A 26406-nucleotide genomic window follows, 5' to 3' on the forward strand; every position below is an offset into this window, starting at 1 on the left:
GTCTAATTTAATTTATATGTCTTCTCCTTTTCTTTTTCTCTTTTTTTTGGGGTGATACATGTGACAAATTCAAACATTCATATAATTTGTAAAGATCAAATCAGTGTAATTGGGATATCTGTGACCTTAAATATTTGTCTTTTCTTTATGTTGAAAATATTCTAATTACTTTTCTTCATTTTTCTTTTCTTCTCTCTCCCTTTCTTCCTCCCTCTCTTCTCTTCTTTTTATTTCATTTTTTTTGCTATTTATTTGTTATGGAAGCCAGGTCATTTGCCCTATAGAACTTTTTCTCAGTTTGTGTTTTGCTGGTTGCAATCCCATAATGTTATTTAAACAAATTCCTTTTCTCCATGCATTTTCTGTAAAACAAGTATTCAGTTAGAAAGACTTGAATGGATTCAGTTTTAACATTTGGGGCATGGATGCTTTGTAGGTGGTATTGTACACTTTCATCAGGAGACCTCTAGTATTTGGCTGCTGGTTTTTGTCAATTATTTAACCAGTAGGTGTATCATGAAACATCCATACAAATTTGTGGCTTCCTATTTCTTTTATTCCTTCTTCATTTATTGCAAGAATTATTCTCACATAAACTAATTAGTAACTCAAAGACACAGTTCCTACAAGAAAAGCAACCTTATTTCCTTTGAGAAGGGAATGGTATTTAAAGAATAAAACCTTTCTGCAAGGAGTGCTTATTGCTAAGGGGTTGGTAATTATTTCTAGGCCTTTTCAGTGAACAGACGTAGGAAATATTTATCTTTTTTTTAAGGCAGAGTTTATTATGAGTTTATACTAATATTTTAAGTTCAAATTTAGGTTTGGAGAGTTGGTACTTAAGTTTTTAATTTTATATTTGTGTCTCTTTTCTCCAGTGTTGCAAATCTTCGTCCCTAACGACATTAACATAATTATCATTTGCTTTTGGAAGCGCAGCCTAGAGCTTGCATCTCCAGCTCTTCTGATGTCCTCTTTTAAATTCCTCTCTCTGTAAACCATTTCAGATGGGTTCTTTCATCTGCAACTGAATCCTGACAGTGTAAACTGTGTGGGCAGAAGTGAAGGGGCTTTTCATTGTTTGCACAGTACCTGTGCAGCCACTCACAGTTAAACAAACTGATGCAAGTGAGTCCCCAGTGAGATAATTGTTGTAGATGTATTAAGCAGAGATCCAGGTCACCCAGTCTTTTTCATCTCTGTGCAAATCCCAATTCACCAAAATTTATGCTTCTGTTTTTCAAAAACAGTCCTTCTCTCTCTTTATCCCCCTTCTCTAAAGCAGACCCTAGGGAATATATTAGGTCAGGCCCACAGCAAATACTACAGGGTCTTCTCTTAACTGTGGATCCTGGTAATTTTAGTGAAGTCTTTCAGAGGCCATTCCATCCCAACATCAGAGTAGATGAATGAGTATTCCTGGGAGTGAATGCATATGCATGAGAAGAATTAGAAAGCTGGAATGAGTTGATCATTCCAGGGGCTGCAAGGACTGCACTGGGCCTGGGACTTTGGATAAGGGACAAATCACATGAGTAGGACATTCTCATAACTTTTCATTCTTGTAATTTTTCATTCTCGTAACTTTCTTCATCCTTAGAGCTGACTTTTCCAGCTGAGTTATCTGGGTGTTGTGTCTTTACCTCAGAGTAGACAACTGAGACATCCTGAAATGGAAGAAAGAAGTGGAAACCGAGAGGGAGTGTGAGGCTGCAGGTAATGGTGGAGATAAAATTGTGGGGAAATGAAACTCACCTTATCCTCTAGAAGTGTCCTGGAGTTATTAGCTGTGGAGAGAAAGAGAATCACTGGACTATGGGCATAAGGATGCACTTAGAACTGAGTCTGTTAGCTGATGCCCTAGAGTCTGGGAGCCACTGGGCCCTGTCCATTGATTGTCATGTTTTCTCCACCTCATCCCCTAACATGTCCTGCAATACATTTGACTTTCTGTTCTACCATTTCTTAACCCAGCCCTCTGCAAGTTCTTTTCAAGCTCCATTGATCTGTAAAGTCCTCCATCAATACCACACTAAGAAACCTCACACCCTTCCTCTACCAGACATTGAGAGATTTTTTTTTATTAGTTTTAGTTCTTGCTTCTCTTAACTTACAAAACTGTCATCTCACCACCCCCGATTGTTTGGCAAGTTCCCGTTAGAGTGCTCCATATGTATGCCCTGTGAGAAAACCTCTCTCCTACATTAACAAGTTCTAGTTCTTGATTTTTATTGCCATGATTTCCTAGAATTGGAGCCAGAGTGAGAGGTAAGTTTGGCAGATATGATTTGGTGGACCATGCATATTAAAAATTAAGAGTCTCAGAGTAAAAGGTAGAATTATCAGAGCAGCAGAGCAATTTTATGGAGACAGAGAGCCTGAAAAAAAGGTACACTCTGGGGCACTTGAGGTTTCTCTCTGTTTCTTACTGTATTGTTACCATATTCTTACCCCAAATCTTTAGGGGTTACAGATATTTTTAATAACATGATGAAAGCTATGTAGTCTCCCCAGAATAATGGTCATATGCACAAAACTTTGCATATGATTTCAGGGGCTTCATGTAAACCTTAAGGAACAGGTGAAGAAACCATTCTACAAATCATTAATACTTCAAGTGTCTGAAATGTAACTAGGCCATCAACAGAATGCTTGGCTTAAATGGTGTTTTGATAAATATGTCAAGGAAAGAGTATGAAGAAAAGCAAAATGATCAAGATAGCTCTATAAGATAAGATGTACTCAATCAACCCAAGAAAGCTAGTGACCATTCTAATGCTGCCATTCAAAGGGGATCCTGATTAATGGAGGTGGCTCAGGGAGCAAAGTGAAAGACAAAACAAGTGATCAGGTGATGTATGTTGGTCAAATATAGTCATAGGCTGTGCATGCAGAAAATACAGCAAGACAGAAGACTTGGTCTTAGCTTTGTCCGTTACTGGCTTTGTGACCTTGAGAAAGTCCTTCTCTGAGTCTTATGTATAATACTTCATTTTCATAGAACACCTTCAGCATCAGGTTACAACTAAAATTCCTAGATTTTAACTTCCCAAGTGAGGTGCCATGGGTAGATTTATACAAGAAATAGAGAGAATTGCTTGTTTCCTTGACTCTAAGAACCCGGGTTAATCAACCAAAGCAAGGAAGTGTGGGGAGGAAAAAAATAAGAAGATTTGTTGAAGCGATGTCTTTAGAAAGATGGATGCGTTTATGTCCAATGTGTCTCTGCTTTAGCTTTCTGAGGTGAGAGTAGCAGGTTATAGCCTCCAGCCTGGTGAAGAAGATCTCAGAAATTCCTCTTGAACTTCTGAAGTGATTTTGAAGTGATTTCCCTGATACTGGGATATAGAGCTCCCACCTCAGAAAGCCAAAGTGGACCACAGGTTGCAGTTACCTAGAGAGGTATTTTTCTAACAACAGATCTCAATTCATTAGTGGGTCTTAAAATGGGGTCTGAACAGAATTAAAGAAGTGAAGTAGAACTTCAAGAAACAATTCGCTTATTGTGGCCAAAACGGACTAACAGGGACTGGATTTATCTTCCCATTTTAAACAGTGAGAAAAAAGGACAAAACAGTGGTTTTCAGATATTGCACCAGTTTATCACTAAGCTGTGCATGGACTTGGGAATTCAGAAAGAGCCTGGCTTCTGGCTTGAAGCCTTGTTGACTTGAAGTGACAGAGACCAACAGTTCTGTTTTACTGAAGCAGCTAGAATTTGCAGGACAGTACGAGAGAGACAGGAGGAAAACAGATCCAAAGCTCCAGAAGTCTGCAGAGAGTTCTCCTCAAGTCTTTGGCTGAATACTGACAGGCATAGTTGTAAGATGAAAGTATCTTAGGCCAGGGTAAGAACTACCAGAAAAGAATAGGCAGAATAATACCAGAAGCTGATGCAGATCTTGTAGTTAATGGACCATCTGATGTAGAATCCCCAGAAATGCATTGCTTTACTATCAGGCTAGATTAACCCTACTCTAAAGGTTGCTCGAGACTTGCCCTAACAAAGCTTAAAAGCAAGCCTCAAAAGGATCCAACTCATTCCAAATAACTTACCTTGCTCCAATATAAAATTTAGAATCTGACAGTAATTAGAGGAATACAATACTGTAAAAATCACATTTTCTAGCACTTAATTAAAAATGCCATGCATATATACACATATATATACATATATGTATAGATAGTCTCAGCACAGTGCTTACCACATAGTAGACATTTTACAAACATTTATTCATTCAGACCTAAGGGAGACCTTAGTACATACGTTATAATGATCACAATATCTATCCAAAGGATGCTTAACTTTTATCCTGATCATCAGCAAAAGTATACTGTGTATATTTCAGTGCCTATCTTCCCTCCTTAGAATCTAAGCTCTCCACTGCAGGGGTTTTTGTCTGCCTTGTTTACTGGTTGACTTCCCATACTTACAATAGTACCTAGCACATAGGAGGTGCTCAGTAAATATTTGTTGAATGAATGAATATAGTTTGCAGCCAGAATCTCTTCCCTAAGACGTACCTTCCCCTTCTTCTCCCAGCCGAATAGTCTGGATCTCAGCGTATATCAAATCTTTCTTTTTGAGGTGTACTGGAAAGAAAAGACATTTTCAAGGCTGTTGCTGTTAGTATTAAAGTGCTACAGATGCCTCTTCCTAAGCATCATCTCCACTCTTCTTGGACACATAATGGAACAATTATCTGGGAATATCTGGATTTGGGACACTTTAGGGAGTCCAGGGGCATTTCCCAGGGCCGAAAGCGCATTATCTTTCCATGGCTGAGGCCAGGAACAGCTTCCTAGAGGGGAATCCTCACCATCGACATGCAACGACTGAAGCTCCACCTGGGCAGGGCAGATGGAATGGGAGGACTCTCCTGGGCCTGGAGCGGGAGGGAGCCTGTGAGACACAGAAACACATAATAATCCCTGGAACATTGTAACATGCAGGAGAGTGAGATACCCAGGCAGAGCAGCAGAGGAGAAAGAGGATTTGGAGAAAGTCATCAGCCAATAGGGAACTGGAAAGCCTGAATGGTTTAATCAGAGTTTCAATAGGTCTATATAGAGTGAGATTTTTCCTTTTAAAGAAACCCTGGGGCTGTGGTATGGACAGGCTGCCTGGAAACAAGGTTAGGGAGTCTCTGACATCATAGTAACAATCATCGTCTCATAGTTAGAGTGATTACTCTTGATTGGTTAAAAAATACTGGCTTTCCACCCTGGGCAACATAGTAAGATGTTGTCTCTACACAGAATAAAATAAAGTTGGCCAGGCATGGTGGCATGAGCCTGTAGTCCTCGATACTTGGGAAGCTGAGGTGGGAGGATTGCTTGAGCCTGGCAGGTTGAGACTGCAGTAAACTGAGATGATGCCATTGCACTCCAGCCTGGGTGACAGAGCCGGATCCTGTCTCAAATATATACATATTGGCTTCTTCATCATCAGGAAGTAGTGATTAAATGTCTTTACTTTATGTTGGCCTGGTGCAGTGGCTCACACCTGTAATCCCAGCACTTTGGGAGGCTGAGGTGGGCAGATCTCTTGAGGCCAGGAGTTTGAGACCAGCCCAGCCAACATGGTGAAACCTGGTCTCTACTAAAAATACAAAAATGAGCTAGACGTGGTGGCTCACGCCTGTAATCCCAGCTACTTGGGAAGCTGAGGCACAAGACTCACTTGAACCTGGGAGGCGGAGGTTGCCGTGAGCTAAGATTGTGCCACTGCACTCCAGCCTGGGTGAAAATAAATGAATAAATAAATAAATAAATAAATACATACATACATACATACATACATAAATACATAAAATGTCTTTACATTGTAATGTCTGTACAATCCAAGAAGGAATTAGACATAATCCACACTCCTATTCCTAACCTAAGACTGAGACACTGACATAGAAAGAGGAAGATGACAGTATTTTCCAAATGGAAGTTAAGGATATAACGTTTAATGAGTATATATGAGTGTATGGTGCAAAAAGAAGATTATTAGAAACGGAGTTCTCTGGAAAACCTAGAACATTTGTAGAAAATCTAGACTCTAGTCATTGTATGCATAGTTATAGTAACACATTGTCTAACTTAATCATAGTACAAGAAATATTCTGTGCCAACCCAGAAAATTTATAACCTTTGGTATTATCCATTTAGATGAGTAGGTTAAGGTCAAATATGAAATCTATTATTTTGCATGTATTGCAAACTATTAGCTGACAAGCAAAGTTCTAGGAAGCTTCATTTCTGACCAATTCATGGAGTGTGAAAATGGAATATCTAGCCACAGGGCCAAAGAGGTATAACTTGACCTAATTTCGTAACCCCACAGTTTTGCATATTGTGTACTTGGGAAACTAAAAAGGAACTGGCAGAAACTGAGGTCTCACCTGGTTTCGTCTCCCAAGAAACCAGCTCCTGAAAAATAAAGCAAAGACGCATTTTTGTCAGCAGAGGGAGCCCTTTCTCAATGACTTCACATAACACGAGCTATCTAAGAGAGGTAATCAAGACAGTCAATTCAAACACCTGCCCAGTCCTGGGTTTTCATGAAAATGAGGTGAAGAAAAGATTGAACAAAGCATATAACTTGTTGAGGCCAGGACTGCACACTCCTGAGTTAAATATGCAATTGTTTGAGAATTTATTAAGACTCACGTCTGTGTTGAAATCCCTCAGGAAACATTACATATAACCAAAGTGTCACTTGGAGAGCAGTGAGCTGTGGGTGAACTTTGAGGAACATCTGTGGCCATGCCCAGAGGAGCATCGGGCTCTGACTCAGCCTCACTAAGGAGAATTGGTCAGAGGTCCAAAGCTCCCTACCTCCAGCTCAATGCAGGACACACAGAAGGTGCTGTCAGGAGTCTGGAAAGTTGAATTGAATTAAGAGACAGAGTTGCAGGATGTGGGTAATTATTCTAGAGCTGAAAAAGGTTCTGCTCCTGTCTTCTACACCAGGTTTCTTGGCATCTAAAGCCAGCCTGAGGTGGGCTGAGGCAAGAAGCCTTTGCAAGTACACAGCAAACAGTGCCTGGGACAGACCATCTCCAAGAGGCAGGGGAGGCTGACCTGAGGAGAGAGGGGCCGCTGGAGCACAAGATGGCAGGCTCAAGCTCAGACCCAGAAAAGCCCCTGAGGGGACAGAAGGATAAAATTAGCCAGCTATTATTCTCAGTCATTTCTGCAGAGCTCTTTAGTGCGTTTTGAATCTCCATTTATGGTGGAGTTAGGATAGGCTAAAGTATCTAAATGGCCAGTCTGTATGAACCAAAGAAATTGCCTAAGTAAACTGTTCAGATCAAGTGTTTGGAACTTTACATTAAAAATTTCACTCTTCCTCCCCTTCACTGAGACAGCCAATCAGACTTGATATGAGCAGCTCTCATTCATGGCCTCTGTTTGCAAAACTGCCCCTTAAGGAAAGGACGGACATGAGTGTGTGTGAACGCTGGGAGTGGAGACTGGGGAGTGGTGGCCTGGTGGCCACTGAGGCTGGCTGCATGCTGAGTTCAGGGGAAGGGACAGGGCAGGAACTGTGGCAAAGAAAAGAGCACAAACCTGACTTCCTCCGGCGCCAGCAGTGAAACAGCAGGGCCATAGCCAGGAGAAGAGCACTGAGCAGCCCCCCAGTGGCTCCTGCAGCGACAAGGCCATCTCTGTTGCCTGGGGTCTCTAAGGGGAAAGGACCTGTGTGAATCTCAGTGGAGAGGTTCAGGGCTTGGGATTGCCTTTTCCTCAGCTTGGTTGGGTAGTGAACCCTGGAAGAGAGAAGAATCTAAAGGACTAGGACTCATAAAGACATCTTGGGCCAGGTTTTGGCCAGAAAAGCTCACATTGGGTGGGCCAGGGCCTGAATGGAAGAGGAAACAGCAGCTCCCTCCACCTTCAGTGAATCATTTTAGAAACGAACAATTTAGGGGAAATCCTAATGTTGTATTCTGGTAAGCTGGCTTCCTGCAAATTGCCCCCAGACACCTGGAGAGATACTGTGGGATCGTGGCTTGGCAGCACCTAACTTAGGAACAGCAAACTGCCTGAGAGAGAATGAAAATCGCACCACTGATTAGGGTACCAACTGAACCAATAGTAACTCTGAGATTGCTTTGCATTGGGACACCATGATGAAATGGCATCAGCCTCCTTCCTTATAGAAGCCTGTGCCTGTGTGCTCTGAAGGGCAGGAGAGAAAAAAAAGGATGGAAAAGTACACATAATCAATAAATTGTTAGAGGCGTTTGATGTTTCCATGGGGTCCATTCCCCTATCCTTTCATCCACGGAAAAGGAGGTTTCATTCAATTTACTCATTTATACAACAAATATTTGCTGAGGCTTCCCTGTGCCGGGCATTGACCTAACCCTTGAAGATACAACAGTGCACAAGACATTAAAGTCCCTGCTCTTGAGTTTATAATCCAGGGAGGGGAGACAAGCAATAAACAAATAAATAAATTTATATCATACCCTGTAGTGATGAGCTAAAGAGCAAAAAGCATGAGAGAGGGACAGAGAGTAGAGAGTGGGGGGTGGCACTTTCCCATATGTATTCTTGGTCCCCAGGTAAACCAAATTCAGACCTCAGACACAGGTACCACAGAATTGACAGAGAACATGCAGGTAGTAGAACAACAGCAACACCGACCATGATTTCCGTTTATTTTCATCTATGATTTTGGGCACAAAGGAGCCACTGGCCAGGAGTGGCTGGTGACATTTCTGATATTATCCTTCCCTCCTCAACAATGCCAACAAACCTGCCCTTTGACCTATGAGTGGTTCCACCAATAGACATTATTCAGTGGACAGCCAGCCCAGCTTCCCAGCCACAACAGCTGAAAGAGTAGGGTGGAGAGCAGGACAGAAATCTAAGGACAGAGAGGCTTGGCCACTACATTCTGTATTGAATCTTTCCCCATTACCTGCTGGGGCATCCGCCTGTGCAAAATCAGAATCAGCCACGCCCAGGCCTAGGATTCTAGACTCAAAGGGCAGAAAGCAAGTTACTCTACCTTCCTGGTAACCCTGTTTCCTAAAAGAAATGGCTACTTTGGGGAAAGTAATTGAAATTTGTCTCAGTTAGAAAGGCACAGATTCTAAATCCAGGTTGTTGGATTAGAATCCCAGCTCCTCAGCTTACTCACTGTGTGGGCAGGGAAAATTATTTAATCTCCCTTTGCCTCAGTTTTCTATTTACTGTTGTAAATGAGTTAATACATGTAAAGTGCTTTGAACAGTGCCTGCCACTTAAGTGTTACATCTAGGGAAATACTAGTTCATATTTTGTGGTCCTGACACCATGCCCTAGATTCTCAGGAAATTCAGGCTGCTCTCTGATTAGCTTAGAGGACACCTCCATAGGTTAAGCCTGCTCCCACACAGCCCTACCCCAGACAACCTCAGTCCATGCTATGGATTGTTTTGTGTCCTTCTCCCCCAGATTCATACGCTGAAGCTCTAACCCCAATGTGATGGTATTTGGAGATAGGGCCTTTGAGAGGTAATTAGATTTAGATGAAATCATGAGGGTGGGGCCCCAAAGATAGGGTTAGTGCCCTTCTAAGAAGAAACACCAGAAAGGTTGTCCTGCTCTCTCTCTCTGCCATGTGAGGACACAGCAAGCAGGTAGCCTTCTGTAAGCCAGAAAGAGAGCCCTCACAAGAATCCAAATTATATTAGTGCACTAATCCCAGACTTCCAGCCTCCAGAACTATGAGGAAATAGATTTCTGTTGTTTAAGGCCCCCAGTCCCTGGTATTTGGTTATGGCAGTTCAAGCTGCCTGAGACAGCCGACCTTAGCCCAGTGCATGAGGCTACTGCAGAGTTTCTCTCTTTGCTATATATTCTCTTATTTCTAAGCACAGGGATTTTGCATGAAGTCCATGATTAAAAAATATTTAGGAGGGAATTCCTATTCCATCAAACATCACTGGATCCTTGACATCTGTTTAATCTTTGAGATCATCTGTTTCCTTAACAGATGTTGACACCTGCTTTCCAGGGCTGTCATGAGAATAAAATGAAATGATACATGTGAAGTGGCCAGTTGACTGCCTGGATCAGGAGAAGCTGATCCATTCTAATGACCTTAACCCCGAAAAGGAAGAGGAGTAATTTATACTTACCGACAGATTCACTGTTATCTCCTCAGAGATTATAATCTTTGACTTCCTGAGGTAAACTTTTCAGAATAAGAGCCTTCCTGCAGAAGAAACACCCTCTACCATCAGTGTTACTCCGGATTTCAGAGCATTCAGGAGTCTTTAGAGGGAGACCTTGGCAGCTTGCAGTTTTGCTAATCCCTTCTTCCTCTCCCCTAATCTGATTCTTGAAATGTCATTGAGCCCTGGAATTCAAGACCAGACTGGGCAACATAGTGAGAACCTTTCTCTATGAAAAATAAATTTAAAAAAATAGCTGGCCATGGTGGCACATGCCTGTAGTCCCAGCTATTTGAGAGGCTGAGGTGGGCGGACCGCTTGAACCCAGAAGGTCAAAGCTGCAGTGAGCCAAGATCACGCCACTGAACTCCACTCTGGACAACAGACAGAGACCCCGTCTTAAAAAAAAAAGTCATTGAAATGACATTAGCTCAGTCTCAGTCCTTCTCTGCTGGGAATTACAACCGGTGATGTTCCCAGATTGAGATGCAGACTGCTGTGGTACTTAGTTCTGGGGAAACACCTCAGTCCTTAACCTGGTGGGCCCTGCTTGATCATAAGACTTGCCTCGAGGGAGTTGAAGGGAAAGTTGAGCCGCATCTGTGCCATTAGCATAGCAACCCCTTGCTGGAGCCTCTGACTAAATTGTTCAGGTTTATGGCTTTGACCATCAGAGCTGACTTTGTATAAACAGTGCAGCTGTTTTGGGGGAGCAGTTCCCAAAATTTAGAAGTTGGAAATATTATAAGGATCCGGAAAGAAAACTTTAAAAAGTATCTGCTGAATAGATAGAATACTAACAGGTTATGTCCCACAAATTGAGCAGGAAAATGTTTCAAGAAGGAGGGAGGGATCAATTGTATCAAAAGCTGGAGGTAGGTCGAATCAAATGGGAACAGTTTTCCACTGGCCTTAGAAATATGGAGATCATTAGTAATTTTGGTGGAGTGAGGCAAGCCTGGTGGTGATGGATTTAAGAAAAAATCAGGGAGGTAAGGAGAGTGAATTGAGGAGTTTTATTATATAGAAAAGCAGGGAAATCTAGCTTTCCAGTAACTTAATAAAAGCTAACTTCTTTCTTTCCCCTTTCCTTTCCTTTCTTTCCTTCCTTTCCTTCCTTTCCCTTTCTTTCTCTTTCTTTCCTTCCTTCCTTCCTTCTCTTTCTCTTTCTTTCTTTCTTTCTTTCTTTCTTTCTTTCTTTCTTTCTTTCTTTCTTTCTTTCTTCTTTCTTCTTTCTTTCTTCTTTCTTTCTTTCTTTCCTTCCTTCTTTCTTTCTTTCCTTCCTTCTTTCGCTCCTTCCTTCCTTCCTTCCTTCCTTCTTCTTTCTTTTATTTTCAGAGAGCCAGGAATACAACTAAACCTGAGGTTGAGGAGGAATTGAAGCCCAGTAAAGACCACTTCCTTAGTGCCAAGGTAGCTGAGTGACAACATAGATTGGCCCAGTGTGGCTTCTCAGGGATGGAAGAAGAGATGTATATGAGCTAAACCTGTGATATCCCAAAGTAAGGCTTCTCTCCTCAATGGACAAAAGTGGGCTCTGTATCTGCTCTCCATGCTTCTTGTGAGTTTTCTGACCCACATACAATTTGGCTGCCGAGAATCCCTCAGGATTCTATTATAGTAATGAAGTAAAGGAATGCCTTGTGCTTTTTGTTCTGTGGACTTGAGACTGCGGATCTGATGTGTGTGGTGTGTGTGAATGATTTACTGAAAGGAGAGGTGTAGTTGATACTGTAGGATGACAGGGTAGGGTGACAGAGCTGTGCCCCACCCAGAAACACTGCTAATGACGTAAGGCTCCTCTTGGAGATGAACACACAATGGATCCACACACAGACAAACAAAATCACCTCCAAAAAGCAAAATGGCTCCCAGCCAGCATTACCTCACTACAGGACCTTACTCTGATCTGAGCGAGTTATTAATATTCTAATGGAAGAAATTGTTTATCACAGTGGAGCATGGCAAAATGGAAACAGAAAGAGCAGAGTCACAGGGTAATGTTAGCTATCACCCTTAATTTGAGGAAGTTTGCTGAGAATAAATAAGGTCAATAGAGGCTAAAACTCACCTCTCACAGTGACATTCAGCACTGCGCTCTGGACAGGGCCGTAGCTGTTGTCTGCTGTACAGTAGTATTCCCCTGCATGGCTCTGTCTGACGGCAGGGAGCTCCAGCTCTGCTCTCAGGGAATGCTGAGTTTTCCTTCCCAGACTCTCCTGCGTGTCCTTTCGGTGCCAGGAGAACGTGGTGTCCCCTGTGCCTTCAGCCACGGAGCAGACAAGGACCAGCATCTCCCCTTCAACCGCCTGGCCCCCTGAGGGCTGGGTCTCCAGGAGCACCCCAGACACAGGGATCCCTATGTGAAAATGAGACCACAGGTGGGGGTCAGGTGTGAAGGAGGGCAGGGCTAGGTAGCTGGGGTGTTGGGCAGGGTTACTTTTTATGTGACTTCAAGATATACTCTTCAGCAGGCACTAACATTGTGGCCAACAGACCACAAATTTAGCACTGAGAATATCACTAAATGTGATAAGCTTTTCCATCCTGATATACGAGGCCCCAGGAAAGAAAAAAGGACTAACCCTGAAGAAGCATTTGGGTTTTGTCTGACATCCTGGTTGGAGGTCTGAGTTGTTTTGAGGGACAGGTAATAGCAATAGCGGCCATCATGGCACTAGGCTGGACCACATCTGTTTTCAAAAGTCATAATTTTGTACCTAAGTGATATTTATTGGGCCTATCTGTCTATCTCTCCTTCTTTTCTGCTGTACACATCATAGACACTCACATTGTTCGTTGCTACTGACCAGGAAAAGGTGGATGCTTGTCTTCTAAATAGTTATCCTTAAGATCTAGCCATTCTAGAATCTGCCAATTCCCTAGCAGGGCACCCTATTTTCTTGTTTTGTTTTGTTTTCCATAGCTCTCAAACCTAACTCCATGAGTCAGCTGTGATTCTGAAGTGATAGAATTTCAAAGGAAGACTGAGTTTTTAGGAAAATGGAGGTAGAAAAGAAGTCATGTATTTCTTTTATTATAGTACTTCACTTCTTGGCCTAAGCCTGGTGCCTCTGTCAGGATGATAAAACCTGTCTCTGTTACATAGTCCCTATGCCTACAGAGCTCGAGGGGCAGAGAGAGGCAGGGAAGATGCCTGACTCTCCAACACTCACGCTGCACGTGGATCTGTAGCGAGAGACTGTGCTTGTGGATGTTACCCATCACTGTTTCAGCACTACACCAATAGGATCCTGAGTTTTCTCTCCAGACGGTTGGGAGCTGGAGCTCCGGGGACCTGCTCCAGTCTGACAGGTTGACCCCGTCATCTCTGAAGAAGATGAAGTGAAGTGGGGTGTCCGACCGCTCTGGAGGAAGCTGTGTTTCACAGCTCAGGTTTACAGAATTCCCCTCTGTAGGCTGAGAGTCTGTAGCTTTCAGCTCTGGCTGTGGAAATAGTTCTAGAGAGAAGAGGTAAATCAAGTTCTGAGTATTTAGGACTCTGGGAGAGACAGGTTTGGATGCTCAGTCACAGGAAACTTCAGACACACAGCAAGACAAACTTATCAAGCCCTCTATCACAGTTTTCTTCCACAGGATTATTCAGGTCCAATCACCCCACTGTCTCTGCCTCTTAGAGGATTTGTGCCTCTCATCTATCCAGAGTTTCAATAGTAACCCATAAATTCTTTCCTTACATGCTCAGTTTCCTATCTCTCTCATTACTAAGCAAATCTATATGAACTGAAAGATTCACCTTGAATTTTAATCATTTTGAAATTTGATCTAAATACATCATTCTCGTCTCCATATCCAAAGCATCGATAATTGCCATTGTTATTTGAACTTGCTTGTGGGACAAGAAGATCCCAGCTTTTATTAGAAATGGAAAGAATGTTTCCATTCCAAGTATATTTCACAGCAGTCAATTTCTCTTTCCTCCTTCTGTGGCATCTCAGAACCAATGTGTCACCTTCAAACACAGAATACGGGGCCTGCAGGATTAAGGAGTCTGGAAAAGACACAGAGAGAAGATCGTCATTCAAAGCATTCCTGCTACCTCCTCCTTTTCTTGAATTACAAAGGCTTTATTGTTTTCTTCTTTCTTCCACAGGATGTAGTCTCCCGATCCAAGCTCACGAAACTCCTCCTGAATCAGTGTAACATGCTTCAGGTACAATTCCTAAATAAATCCCAGGCGCAACTATTTTATCATTCAAAGTCAGATTCCAAAGATAAGGAGTCTAATACGGAGAATAAAAGCTGAGAGAAGGTGTGATCAAAATCTCTGAGATGATAGAGTACAGCAGAACTTAACACCAACCTGCTCACAGAGTCTCAGGCAGGAGCTATGAAAGAAGTGGCACTTGGAGAACCATATGAGGATCTCTTCCTGGACATTGGAGTGTGATTTGTAGCAGGATTCTTGTCAGAGACACAGCCTAGGTTCAAGGGACAGTGGATGTGGTCCTCTATGGAAATTCCATGCTGTTCAGATTCTAATGATTCTAATTTGAGGTTAGCTATATCTCTTCTTTCTTAGATGACTGTGTTGAATGCCTACTCCTGTAGACCATGCCCTTGGAAGTGACCAAAATCATTATCTATCAGGTAAAACTGGACAGGAGGAGCTGTGGGAGCTTGATGCCAATCAGAGGGAAAACTAGGAATGAGGAAGGGACACATAATAACGGGTGGGGATAAAAAGCATCAGGTTAGAGATTTCCCACCTCTGAGCTCCTTCGATGGCACTTTTGTCCTCAGCACAGTTACGTGTGTGTAATTTCTCCCTTATGAGGCTATAAAGCCCTGCAGGGCAGGATCTCAGACGGCTTCATTTTTGTACTCCCTAAAACTAACTCATTTTCTTGACTGTGTAATTGTGTGGGGATGTCGATTAATATTAACCATTTAAACTCAAGTTTCAATAGTAGTTTGAAAAACATGTGTAGACATCGGAGGGAAAATGTGAAACTAAAGGAGCTGGGATCGAGGGTTAGAGAGGAATGAAAGACCCCAGTTCGTGGAACCTCCCGGGAGCTAAGATAAATTGAAACCATTTATAAAGTTTCAACTAATTCACCTTCTTTCTCACCTGAAGAAAAGAGCAAGTGCACAGGGTTACTTCGTGGGGAGCCCCGGGCCTGGCATCTGTACAGTCCAGATTGCCGAACCTCGAGGGTGTTTCCTGGGGTCAGGGTCAACTTTTCTCCCCAGGGGTGCCGATGATACCATGTTGTTTTCTCTGTTGCATAGAATTGAAATCCATTGCAAGTCAGAGTCACTCTCTCTCCTTTGAAGAATGTGGTCCATGGAGGATGAACGGAAATCACAGGTTTGTGTGCAGCTGCTGAGGAGGAAAGAGTGATAGGTCTGAGGTGGAGGTGCCTGCGGTCCCAGCTGCAGTGGCTTGTGTGGGTTACAGTGGAGGACATGGCTTGGGAGATCCCTAAGAGGCCCCCGGATGACTTCTGTTTCCCCAGGTTGCAGGTGAGCTGTGCTCACCTCCTCCAGAGTGCAGTGGCGCTCAGTGGCCTATAGCAGCAGATTGGCCTTTCAGAGGGAGGGCAGCCCTGGCAGGATCCACTCAGCAGTGATAGATGATGGGAGGCTTGCAAACCCTCTTACTTGTTTCAGTGAACCAGGTCCTCAGGTAGATAGCTGGAAATTGCATTTTTCCTGGACTCTCACCTGGGATCTTGGTGTTAACAGAGACCTCTCTAAGATGAGTTCTTGTGTGTGAAGGGTACCAGAAAATGCCATCTCCAGGTTTGTCTCTTTGGCATATGGATTATTTTGAGCTAAAGGCCATTGAGAATCACCAGAAACAGGAAAAGTTCTAAAAGCAAGGCACAAGTTTTCCTTTATAAGTAAAAAAGGAAGTTTTCCCTTATAAAGGAAATTTCCTTTTGTAAATGTGTCTCCTTCTCCCATACCAGGAAGAGGAAGACTCTTAACAACTTTCATCAATAGAGAAGGCATTGACTTAAATATGCATAAAAACCCTTGTTTACCATGTTTTTCCTAGTTCACCTGCCAGAGCTTGCCTCCCCAACCCAGAAGCCCAAAACTCCTTTCCCTTCACTTAATCCAAGATGGTATACAGGTTGAGTATACCTTATTCAAAACACTTTGGAACAGAAGGGTTTTAGAGTTTGAGTTTTTTTCAGATTTTGGAACATATGCATAAACCAAATATCTGAAATATGAAATGCTCCAATAAGCATTTCTTTTGATCATCATGTCAGTGCTTAAAAACTTTCAGATTTTGGATTTCAGATATTTGGATGAGGGATATTCAACCTGTATAAATCTCAATCATCTGGTTGCCTCCTTGAGCCATTTTTTTCTTTGTAAATTCCCCTGTGTATGTACATAATTAAAACTTTTTTTCACTTGTTAGTCTGTCTTTTTTTTTTTTTTAGACAAAGTCTCACTCTGTCAACCAGGCTGGAGTACAGTGGTGCAATCTCGGCTCACTGCAACCTCTGCCTCCCAGATTCAAGCGATTCTCCTGCCTCAGCCTCCTTAACAGCTGGGGCTAAAGGCGAGTGCCACCATACCCAGCTAACTTTTTGTATTTTTAGTAGAGACAGGGTTTCACCTTCTTAGCCAGGATGGTCTCCATCTCCTGACCTCGTGATCCACCTGCTTCAGCCTCCCAAAGTGCTGGAATTGCAGGCGTGAGCCACCACGCTTGGTCTAATATATCTTTTATCAAGTTAATTTATGGGCCCCAGAAAATTAACCTGTAGGGATCAAGAGAAAACTTTTTCTTTGCCCTCTTAAGGTTTGCTGAAAAATCAACTGATGAAAAGCAGATTCATAGGAGAAATGGCCTACAAATTTATTAACATGTACACGGAAGAATTACAGAGTGATTCCCCAAATACACTAATAAGGCCCAGATACTTACACAGCCATTTTTAGAGGGGAGTGGGGAGAGGGGGAATGTAGGTAACTCTTTTGAAGGGCAATAAATAATGACTATGGTGAATTAATGGATAAATGGTTCTATTTGGAAGATGAATGAGCCTGAAGGGTAGATGTTTTCTTGTGATAGGGTCTGTTCAGGTGTGGTTACACCTGTCAGTCTTCTTTTCTACAGTAGAGAGAAGGGAAGAACAACTGTTCTTACTGGTGGGTTGGTTTGGTCTTTAGGTGGATAGGGAAAAGTTTCTTCTGTTGATCTTTAAAGGCCTTTAATTCAAAATACTAGTTATACCAGGTGGCCATATTTTGGGGTGAAATATTTTGGTTTTCTTCAAACCTAACACAGATAGAGAGAAATTTTTTCCCTCCCGTACATGTAGCATGAGCATGTGGTGGGATAGGGATAGGGGTTGTAGATGGAGTGAATATAGAAATTGGGAGGTCAATTAGACAGTTATGGAAAGGGGTTTAAGTTATATTTTTACTGACGAGAAATATGTATGGGAGAGGTAAGCAGGCTCTGTCTGTCATAAGAAATATATCCAGATAGCTGCAGACAATAAGAGTGGGGAGAGGTAGGTGTTCCTAACTTCCCAGACCTCAAAGGCACTCTCTTGTGACAGTAAAATACTAACCCTACATGAAGGTAGGCCCTAAAATCTTTGAGGCGTTGGTGGATAGAAACTGAAGAATTCAAGGATAATACAAATTAAAAATAAGAGGCTTAATTCTCCCTGCCAAAAGTAAGAGACTTCTCTTCCTCTTTCAGAATTTCTTTCTCTGTCCTTTTCAAATGCATATAAATGTTTATATTGGTTAAATAACCAAGACAGCATGGTACTGGTACCAAAATAGATATATAGACCAATGGAATGGAACAGAGGTCTCAGAAATGACACCATACATCTACAACCATCTGATCTTCGACAAACCTGACAAAAATATGAAATGGGGAAAGGATTCCCTATTTAATAAATGGTGCTGGGAAAACTGGCTAGCCATATGTAGAAAGCTGAAACTGGATCCCTTCCTTACACCTTATACAAAAATTAACTCAAGATGGATTAAAGACTTAAATGGAAGACCTAAAAACCATAAAAACTCTAGAAGAAAACCTAGGCAATACCATTCAGGACATAGGCATGGGCAAAGACTTCATGACTAAAACACCAAAAGCAATGGCAACAAAAGCCAAAATTGACAAATGGGATCTAATTAAACTGAAGAGCTTCTGCACAGCAAAAGAAACTATCATCAGAGTGAACAGGCAACCTACAGAATGGGAGAAAATTTTTGCAATCTACCCATCTGACAAAGGGCTAATATCCAGAATCTACAAAGAACTTAAATTTACAAGAAAAGACAACCCATCAAAAAGTGGGCAAAGGATATGAACAGACACTTCTCAAAAGAAGACATTTATGTAGCCAACAGACACATGAAAAAATGCTCATCATCACTGGTCACCAGAGAAATGCAAATCAAAACCACGATGAGATGCCATCTCATACCAGTTAGAATGGCGATCATTAAAAAGTCAGGAAACAACAGATTCTGGTGAGGATGTGGAGAAATAGAAAGGCTTTTACACTGTTGGTGGGAGTGTAAATTAGTTCAACAATTGTGGAAGATAGTATGACAATTCCTCAAGGATCTAAAACTAGAAATACCATTTGACCCAGCAATCCCATTACTGGGTATATACCCAAAGGATTATAAATCATGCTACTATAAAGACACATGTACATGTATGTTTATTGTAGCACTGTTCACAATAGCAAAGACTTAGAACCAATCAAAATGTCCATCAGTGATAGACTGGATTAAGAAAATGTGGCACATACACACCATGGAATACTATGCAGCCATAAAAAAGGATGAGTTCATGTCCTTTGCAGGGACATGGATGAAGCTGGAAAACATCATTCTCGGCAACCTATCACAAGGACAGAAAACCAAACACTGCATGTTCTCACTCGTAGGTGGGAATTGAACAATGAGAACACATGGACACAGGGCAGGAAGCATCACACACTGGGACCTGTCAGGGGTTGGAGGGCTGGGGGACGGATAGCATTAGGAGAAATACCTAATGTAAATGACAAGTTGATGGGTGCAGCAAACCAACATGGCACATGTATGCATAGGTAACAAACCTGCATGTTGTGCACATGTATCCTAGAACTTATAGTATAATAATAATAAAAAAGTAAGCCTATTGCCTGGCTCACATCCCAGGGAAGTCCTGGGAACCACCTTTTTGAATACAAGCATCTAGATAGTTCCTCTGTCTCTCTCAGTCCCTGTGGGAGAGTAAGGACCTAACTTTGGTGGGCTCGACTTTCTCCAATGTGCTAAACTACCTGCTGTTGTAAAGACAGAAGTTTGTTTCCCTTCAGTTACTTAAGACAGGTTGTCTCCCCAGTTACCAGGATAAAGTTAAGATGAACTAGTAGAAGAAAAGGTGCTGTCAGGCCCTCTTACTTGAGGCCTAGTTATTGTTTATCTTGAAAACATGTAAGCACGTGCTGTATCTAATTGGCTGTATGAGGGGGTGGAATTCCTTTCTGACTTTGCAGCTTCTTAGTGGATTGTCTGTGATGCTCATCATATTCTGGCTTGTTGCTTATTCAATAATACCTACTTTCTCTACTACCGCTGTGGGGAGGATTTCTGAGTTGGGAGGAGATTTTGTTTTTAATTATATGTCTTCTAAGAAGAAACTGTTTCTGAGGCCCTTTTTAATCTGAATGTTTATTTTCTGAGTTTTGTAGTTCTGACTTTGTGCCGGCTAACAATAAAAGTAACTACAACACAAATTATTCACTATTAGAAACATTCACTCAAACGTCCTTACCAATATAACACTACTATCCAGCCTTCTCCAAGATAAGTGCTTTGGTAGGCTAATCTTTCAGTGGGTGTACAAATGAAAATTGATTGCTATTTTATTTTATTTTATTTTATTTTTTTTTTGAGACGGAGTCTTGCACTCCAGGCTGGAGTGCAGTGGCCCCATCTCAGGTCACTGCAAGCTCCGCCTCCCAGGCCAGGTTCACGCCATTCTCCTGCCTCAGCCTCCGGAGTAGCTGGGACTACAGGCATCCACCACTACGCCTGGCTAATTTTTTTTTTTTTGTATTTTTAGTAGAGACGGGGTTTCACCGTGTTAGCCAGGATGGTCTCGATCTCCTGACCTCGTGATCCGCCCGTCTCGGCCTCCCAAAGAGCTGGGATTACAGGCTTGAGCCACCGCGCCCGGCCTTTGATTGCTATTTTAGATTCTGTTGAAGATGTAGTAATTTATAAACTTGGTAAAAGTTATGTGGAACCACTGCTCTGATGACTCATAAAATCACTAAAGAGTATGGCAGATCAAGACCTGTTAACGATTATGAAGGAGAAATCAATAATAGGGAAAACACTTGCTTGGCCTTCAAAAGTCAGTCCCAATGCTCTCCTCTCTAACCTTCTGCCCACTAATGTGTTTGAAAAAATGAAGTATTAACTTTCCCACCTACATGATCCAGGTCTGAATAAAGGGATGTCAGAGAAATAATGCTAGGGATGGACTAGGGAATAGGGATTCTGGGAAAATGTTCTTCCTTTATTTGAAGGAAGAGATGCACACTGGGTGCTCTTTGACAGCTTCACTTCCCTTCTCCACCTGCCTCCCTACTTCTCCCCACTTTCTGCCTTGAACAAAGTCATGATGCCTGGAGCTGTGGCAGCTACCACATTTTGAAAAGTCAATATTAGATTCATGCTTTGCCCTACAAATTGCCTATGGTAATGTAACTTCTGTCAATATTAGATTCATGCTTTGCCCTACAAATTGCCTATGGTAATGTAACTTCTGTGAAGTAGAAAATCAAACAAATTGTTTTCATTTGTATTAATTTTCAAAAATAAAGTCTCAATTTTGGGGATTGCTATTTACTATGAAATTTTTAATAGAATAAATTATTTTCTTCTTGGAACCTTTTTTACTCAGATGAGGACTGTCTACATTTAAGGATTTTCAGGCAATTGCTTTTTTATAGCTTAAAGCTTTAAACGTTCTTGCCTTTGTCCAGAAGAACTTCCCAAATAGATCTTTTAGTTACATCTAAATGTGAAGAAAATGCCCTTTCTCTGTTTGGGGGGAAAAAAAGAAAACTGTAAAATAACCCAACTGCGTGTTTTACATGAAGAAGCTAAATGTTCTGTTTGGTAAGGTGAAACATCTGTGTGTCTCTGCAGAATTTATTTTATTTTATTTTTCAGATGGAGTCTTACTCCTGCCCAGGCTGGACTGCAGTGGCCTGATCTCAGCTCACTGCAACGTCTACCTCCTGGGTTCAAGTGATTCTCCTGCCTCAGCCTCCTGAGTAACTGGGATTACAGGCATGTGCCACCACAACTGGCTATCTTTTTGTATTTTCAGTAGAGATGAGGTTTCACCATGTTGTCCAGGCTGGTCTTGAGCTCCTGACCTGAAGTGATCCACCCACCTCAGCCTCCTGAAGTGCTGGGATTATAGGCATGAGCCACTGTGCCTAGCCTCTGCAGACACTTTTTAAAAAGAAAATTCTGTCTTTAAAGGTTTGGACAGAATACCCTATGTCATCAGTGGGAATGGGGCTGTGTTTCTGCTGAAGAGGATAGAAAACCCTACCAGCTATATTCCTGGGAAGCACCTGGATGCAGGGCCATTGGGACTTAGGCAATAGGTCTTCTACTGGAGGGAAGGAGAGTTGATTTCCTTTGATGTGTGCAACTAGACTCTTCTTTGCCCTGAGGAAGCTGGCCCTGCTATGTGCAGGTGGCCCTATGGCCAGGAAGGGACATAACTTTTCATGGCCTTTGTGTGTTTGAGACTGAGTTGATGGGCTCTGAGATTAACCACATCACTAGCTGTAGTTAATTCAAGACACTTTTTGTATTTCATTTCCCCATTCTAGAACCATTAGCAAGGTCTGCCAAGTTATAATCTTGTCTCAGGAAGGGTGTGTGGGAAACAGGCTGTGTCCATGGCACTGAGGAGGGGAAGAACAGCAGAGTTAGGAGCTGCAAGAGACAGTGCACCTCAAGGTGGCCAAGGCCCTTGCTGGCTCCAGCAGCTCCTAGGGTGCTCTATAGGAATGGCCAAAACACCTGTGAGGCAGCTCCCTATAGAGAAGATGGGGCTTTTTGCTGACCAGTAGGATAGATGGAGACTCAGAGTCATCATAATTTGAGCTATTAACAGAGAAGTGTGTCTCCATGGGATGCAGAAGTTGGGGATAAATTTGTTACACATGATTAGTGGAAAAGCTGCTGAAGCCCCAGCCTCCCCCTCTGAAGTATTGGCTTATTTCTACCCTTTTCCTCTCGGGATGCTATGCACTCCATCAGGCTTGGCTAGAATCCCACATCAGGCGGGGTGGCAGCTCCTCCTCCTGTGGACGCTGTGACATATATCCCAGGCCCTGCCATGTTTAGCCAGCACAATGGCAGTTTTGGTTTAAGAGGGTGACCCCCAAATAGCCTGATTCTTAGGGTCAGGGTCACCACACGAGCTGATGTCTCCACATCCCTGCAGCCCTCAGGAAAAGGAAGAAATGGACAACAGGGACTCTTGGAAGTATTTGAGATAAAATATAGTTATTAGGATATCTAGAAACATAAAGGAGCAAAGAAAATAAGGACTTACCAGATTGTCCACAGACTGGAGCTGAAAGAGAGTAAAGAGCCAGCCATCAGTGCAGGCGAGGAGTCCCAAACTATTCACCCTGAGAGCCCACACACTCATATGCTACTTCCAACCAAGAGGAAGAGAAACATGTTCCATTCCATCCATCCCAGCGGGGAAACACAGTGGCCAGATGCTCAGGCTGTGGACTCAGACAGTCTGGTTTGAATTTTAGCTGTATGACCCAGGGCAAACCACATGAACTTTCAAGTCTCAGTTTTCTCATTTGAAAAATGAGGCTCATGAAAGCGACCTCATAGTAATACTGTAATGAGTTAGATCAGTAAGATTTCAATTAATGGCTGCTGTCATTAATTTTTTAGTATGGGGCTGCTGCGGTTCCCTCTTCTCTTGACTCAGAACACTTATTATCATAGCTAATTTGGAACTCAAAATGAGACAGACAGTAGGGGGTAGCAGTTGAAAGCCTAGTTTCCAAAGTTAGATTATGAGTTTGAATCCTGACTCTGCCACTGTACTAGCTGCATAAACCTTAAGGACAAGACCAACATCTTTGTGCCTTCATTTCCTCATTTGTAAATGGGAGTTATAAAAGTTCCACCTGATCAAATGTTAGAGAATTGGATAAATTTATACGTGGAGTACCCTTAGAAAAGTGGGATGTAGCCAGGGATCAGCAAAAATTAATTGACATCCTCACACATTGTCTTGTAACTATTTGTGTAACATTTTTCTCATATTGTCGAGTCAGATGCTCTTGCATGTGTACATTGAGGTTCTATTGAGAATGTCACCTCTTGAGGGCAGAATCTGTGTCCTTCAGGTCTCCATATCCTCTGTGGTGCCCAGCAGTGTGGTATGCCAAGTATACCCATCCATTCACTCCTTAGTTCCCATCATATACCAATCACACTAACAGGTCTTCCCTTAGTTGGGGTCTGGGGATCAGGTGGGAACTAGAAAAATATGCTTAATAAATATTTAATGTACAACAGACTGATTGTTCTTTAATTCCCTAGCTTGAGCAACTAGGAAATCCGTGCCTCATTTGGACAAACACTGACAAGTGGTACAAAAGCAGGAAGAAAAAGATCAAAGGGAAACCATCTTATCTCTTCTCTTCTCATGCTCTTTGCAAACATCAGAACAGGTTTGATCTTAGAATACAGAGAAGGAAATAACTATTCTTAGCAGGTGATCCTTTCTACCTGAGTTCACAATCAGGACTTGATCCTTCACAAAGAACTCAGTCCATCTTTTCCTCTGGGTCCTCATGCTCTGTGACTTAGGGACTGAACCTAGCCATAGGTTTCTTTTTACATAAACAAAATAAGTCCATTTGGGGGTAAAATGATTTTCCATAGGCAATTCATAGCAAAAGTAGGTAAGAAATACATCTTTGGAAATCAATTATTATCATTTTCCCCTTCTACCAGTAAATCCTTATCTTTCCTTTTTGTTCATTTTCTGCTGTTCTAAAATGGGAGTAAAAATCCATGATTGCAGCAGCCCAGAAAAGAGGACTTTTGCTCATGGTGAGGCTCAGCTTTGCAGCAAGCAGAGGTCTACTCTCCATCACTTACCAAAGACCAGCAAGGACGCCCACAGCAGCATGGAAGCCTGCTCCAGGGTTGGAGAAGGAGTTCTGAGGAGACAAGCCAGGTCAGCCCAGATTACCAAAGTAGCACTTGCCTACACCAGCACCAGCAGTGAGCTCAGTAAGCTTCTTCTCTGCATAAAGCTGATTGAGATAATGAAGTGAAAGGGGGAAGTAGAGGAATCTTTCTGAAAACACCAAACAGCAATGTGGACCAGTGTGAGAGAATCCAGACCACAAAAATCAAAATTTAATAGAATTAAGTACTGCTGTGACATCCTGGGGTGAATCACTTCTCAAGGCTAAAGCTACCCTATTTTCAGAACTCTCTAGGCTCTGTCTTTCAAGGAAATCACAACCTATTCTCTCTGCTACCAGAGATGAGGTGAGATTGCAGGCCTATTGAAATCCACATCATCTAAGGATGTCCCTGAACCTCCCCAGAGATGAAGCATTTCTCATTCAACACAGAAAAGGCCTCCGCTGACCGCTGACGCCTCTACCGGAACACCTCCAGCAGGCCATCTGTAGACCTGATGAAACATCTCAATCACAAGACAACTCTCACCTTGTCTGATATATATGAAAATATCCTGACTCATCAGTCCCGGGGAAGCCACAAGTTTTGATCTGAGTAGAAGGCAAGCTCAGGAGTAAATTATAGCCCCATCATGCTCTTCCTAGATAATAGGCCATAACATTTCTACTTAATGTCCTAGAATCCAAAATTTGCTACAGGAATGTCTTGGCAAATATATATTGATTGAAATACATATGCCTGGTATCTGGTGGCAGAGAGAAGAAGTTGTGATTTCCTTGAAAGACAAGAGGCTAGAGAGTTCTGAAAATATGATGGCTTTAGCCTTGAGAAGTGATTCACGTCAGGATGTCAGAGTGGGTATTTAAATAATTCTATTAAATTTTGATTTTTGCCATTTGGATTCTTTCACACTGGGCGACATGCTGTTTGGTGTTTTAAGAAACATCTAATGCTCTCCCTACCCATAACAAACCTGCACACTCTGCTCATACATCCCAGAACCTAAAAAAAAATTAAGAAAAAACCGGAAAAATCCATAGTGACGTTTTTTTGGTACATATAACATTTTGGTATGTATAACTCTTTAAAACTTTTTTATGCTATTATCTTGTGTATATATATAAATAAAAAATGTTAATGGCAAAAAAAAGAAACACCATGGTGTTTCAGGTATGGTGCCAGGTGCTGGAAGTACAGTTTTAATCAAGACTTGGAAAGCTTTCATTCTGGTGGAGAAGACAGCAAGTCAACAGGAAATTACACACAAGTGAATTGTATGTAATTTCTGAGAGTCTAGGAGGGAAATCTGACCCAGTTCTAGGGATGCACAAGAGGCTTCCTTGAGGAAGTAACATCCAAGCTGAAAGAATATCATTCCAAGACTGAGAGATTAGCAGGGACTAAGATGGAAGGCAGTTATCGTGACCATCATCATCACATCAAGATATCTGTGATTAGATAATAGACATAGGATGGATTAAGAGTGGTCTGTATTTTTCTAATATAATGTTTTTCTATATATCTGTAATAATTTATTTCTAACTAGGGTTTGTACTGAACATCAACTATATTTTAGACAATGTCCATGGCCTTAGAAGAATAAAAAGGTGAATAAAGTGCATCTCTCTTAAAGACTTTAAAAAAAATCAATGTGGTAAGGGCCAGAGTAGACATAGACACAAGGAACCATAGAGACATTGAGCTGCCAAGGCGGCACACGGGTCCTTTGTCTCCTTGCCTTGTGACCTTGCATCTTTCAGCTGCCTTCATTTGTCCCAGGAGGAGCAAGGGTATAAAATGGCAGTCAAGAACCTGATCTGTAGAATCCCATATATCTGGATGAAATCTTGACTTCACCTCTTGCTAGTTGGGTGACTCTGGTCAAACACTTAGCCTCTTTCACACTGGTAAAAAGGAGATAAAAATAATGTCCAGCTGAAGTGGATGTTGATATTGATGTTTGTATGAATACATTAATGACATAGAACTCTCAGCTCAG

At 42.1% G+C, this 26406-nt stretch overlaps 1 protein-coding gene across 7 annotated transcripts; it reads right to left on the minus strand.

Moving 5' to 3' along the window:
* Positions 1-534: 534 nt before the first annotated feature.
* On the minus strand, positions 535-24558 carry FCRL4 (Fc receptor like 4). Of its 7 annotated transcripts, none has more exons than XM_063624915.1 (12): positions 24354-24558; positions 22771-22791; positions 15259-15513; positions 13921-14175; positions 13340-13624; positions 12235-12522; positions 7564-7677; positions 6393-6420; positions 4821-4903; positions 4525-4593; positions 1756-1787; positions 535-1667 (listed from the first exon to the last, which is right to left on the minus strand). In XM_063624915.1, exons 1-12 carry the CDS (start codon positions 24382-24384, stop codon positions 1557-1559), a joined length of 1572 nt encoding a protein of 523 aa, XP_063480985.1. In that variant the 5' UTR covers positions 24385-24558; the 3' UTR covers positions 535-1556. The 7 variants fall into 7 exon arrangements, 6 of the variants coding, with proteins under 6 accessions (XP_063480985.1, XP_063480984.1, XP_063480983.1 ...); XM_063624914.1 differs by having other exon boundaries at positions 7564-7692; positions 15259-15510; positions 24354-24525; XM_063624913.1 differs by having other exon boundaries at positions 7564-7692; positions 24354-24525.
* Between the last annotated feature and the right edge of the window lie 1848 nt (positions 24559-26406).

This window comes from Symphalangus syndactylus, chromosome 12 (genome assembly GCF_028878055.3).
Source record: "Symphalangus syndactylus isolate Jambi chromosome 12, NHGRI_mSymSyn1-v2.1_pri, whole genome shotgun sequence".
Classification (NCBI taxonomy): domain Eukaryota; kingdom Metazoa; phylum Chordata; class Mammalia; order Primates; family Hylobatidae; genus Symphalangus; species Symphalangus syndactylus.

What these genes read in the sequence shown, in the direction of transcription:
- FCRL4 (XM_063624913.1), bottom strand. Translation starts at nt 24,384, where the DNA reads ATGCTGCTGTGGGCGTCCTTGCTGGTCTTTG. An exon ending in CTGGCGCCGGAGGAAGTCAG is followed by an intron (nt 6,421 to 7,563) that starts GTTTGTGCTCTT and finishes TTTATTTTTCAG; the next exon opens with GAGCTGGTTTCTTGGGAGAC. An exon ending in GCTGGGAGAAGAAGGGGAAG is followed by an intron (nt 1,788 to 4,524) that starts GTACGTCTTAGG and finishes TTCTCTCCACAG; the next exon opens with CTAATAACTCCAGGACACTT.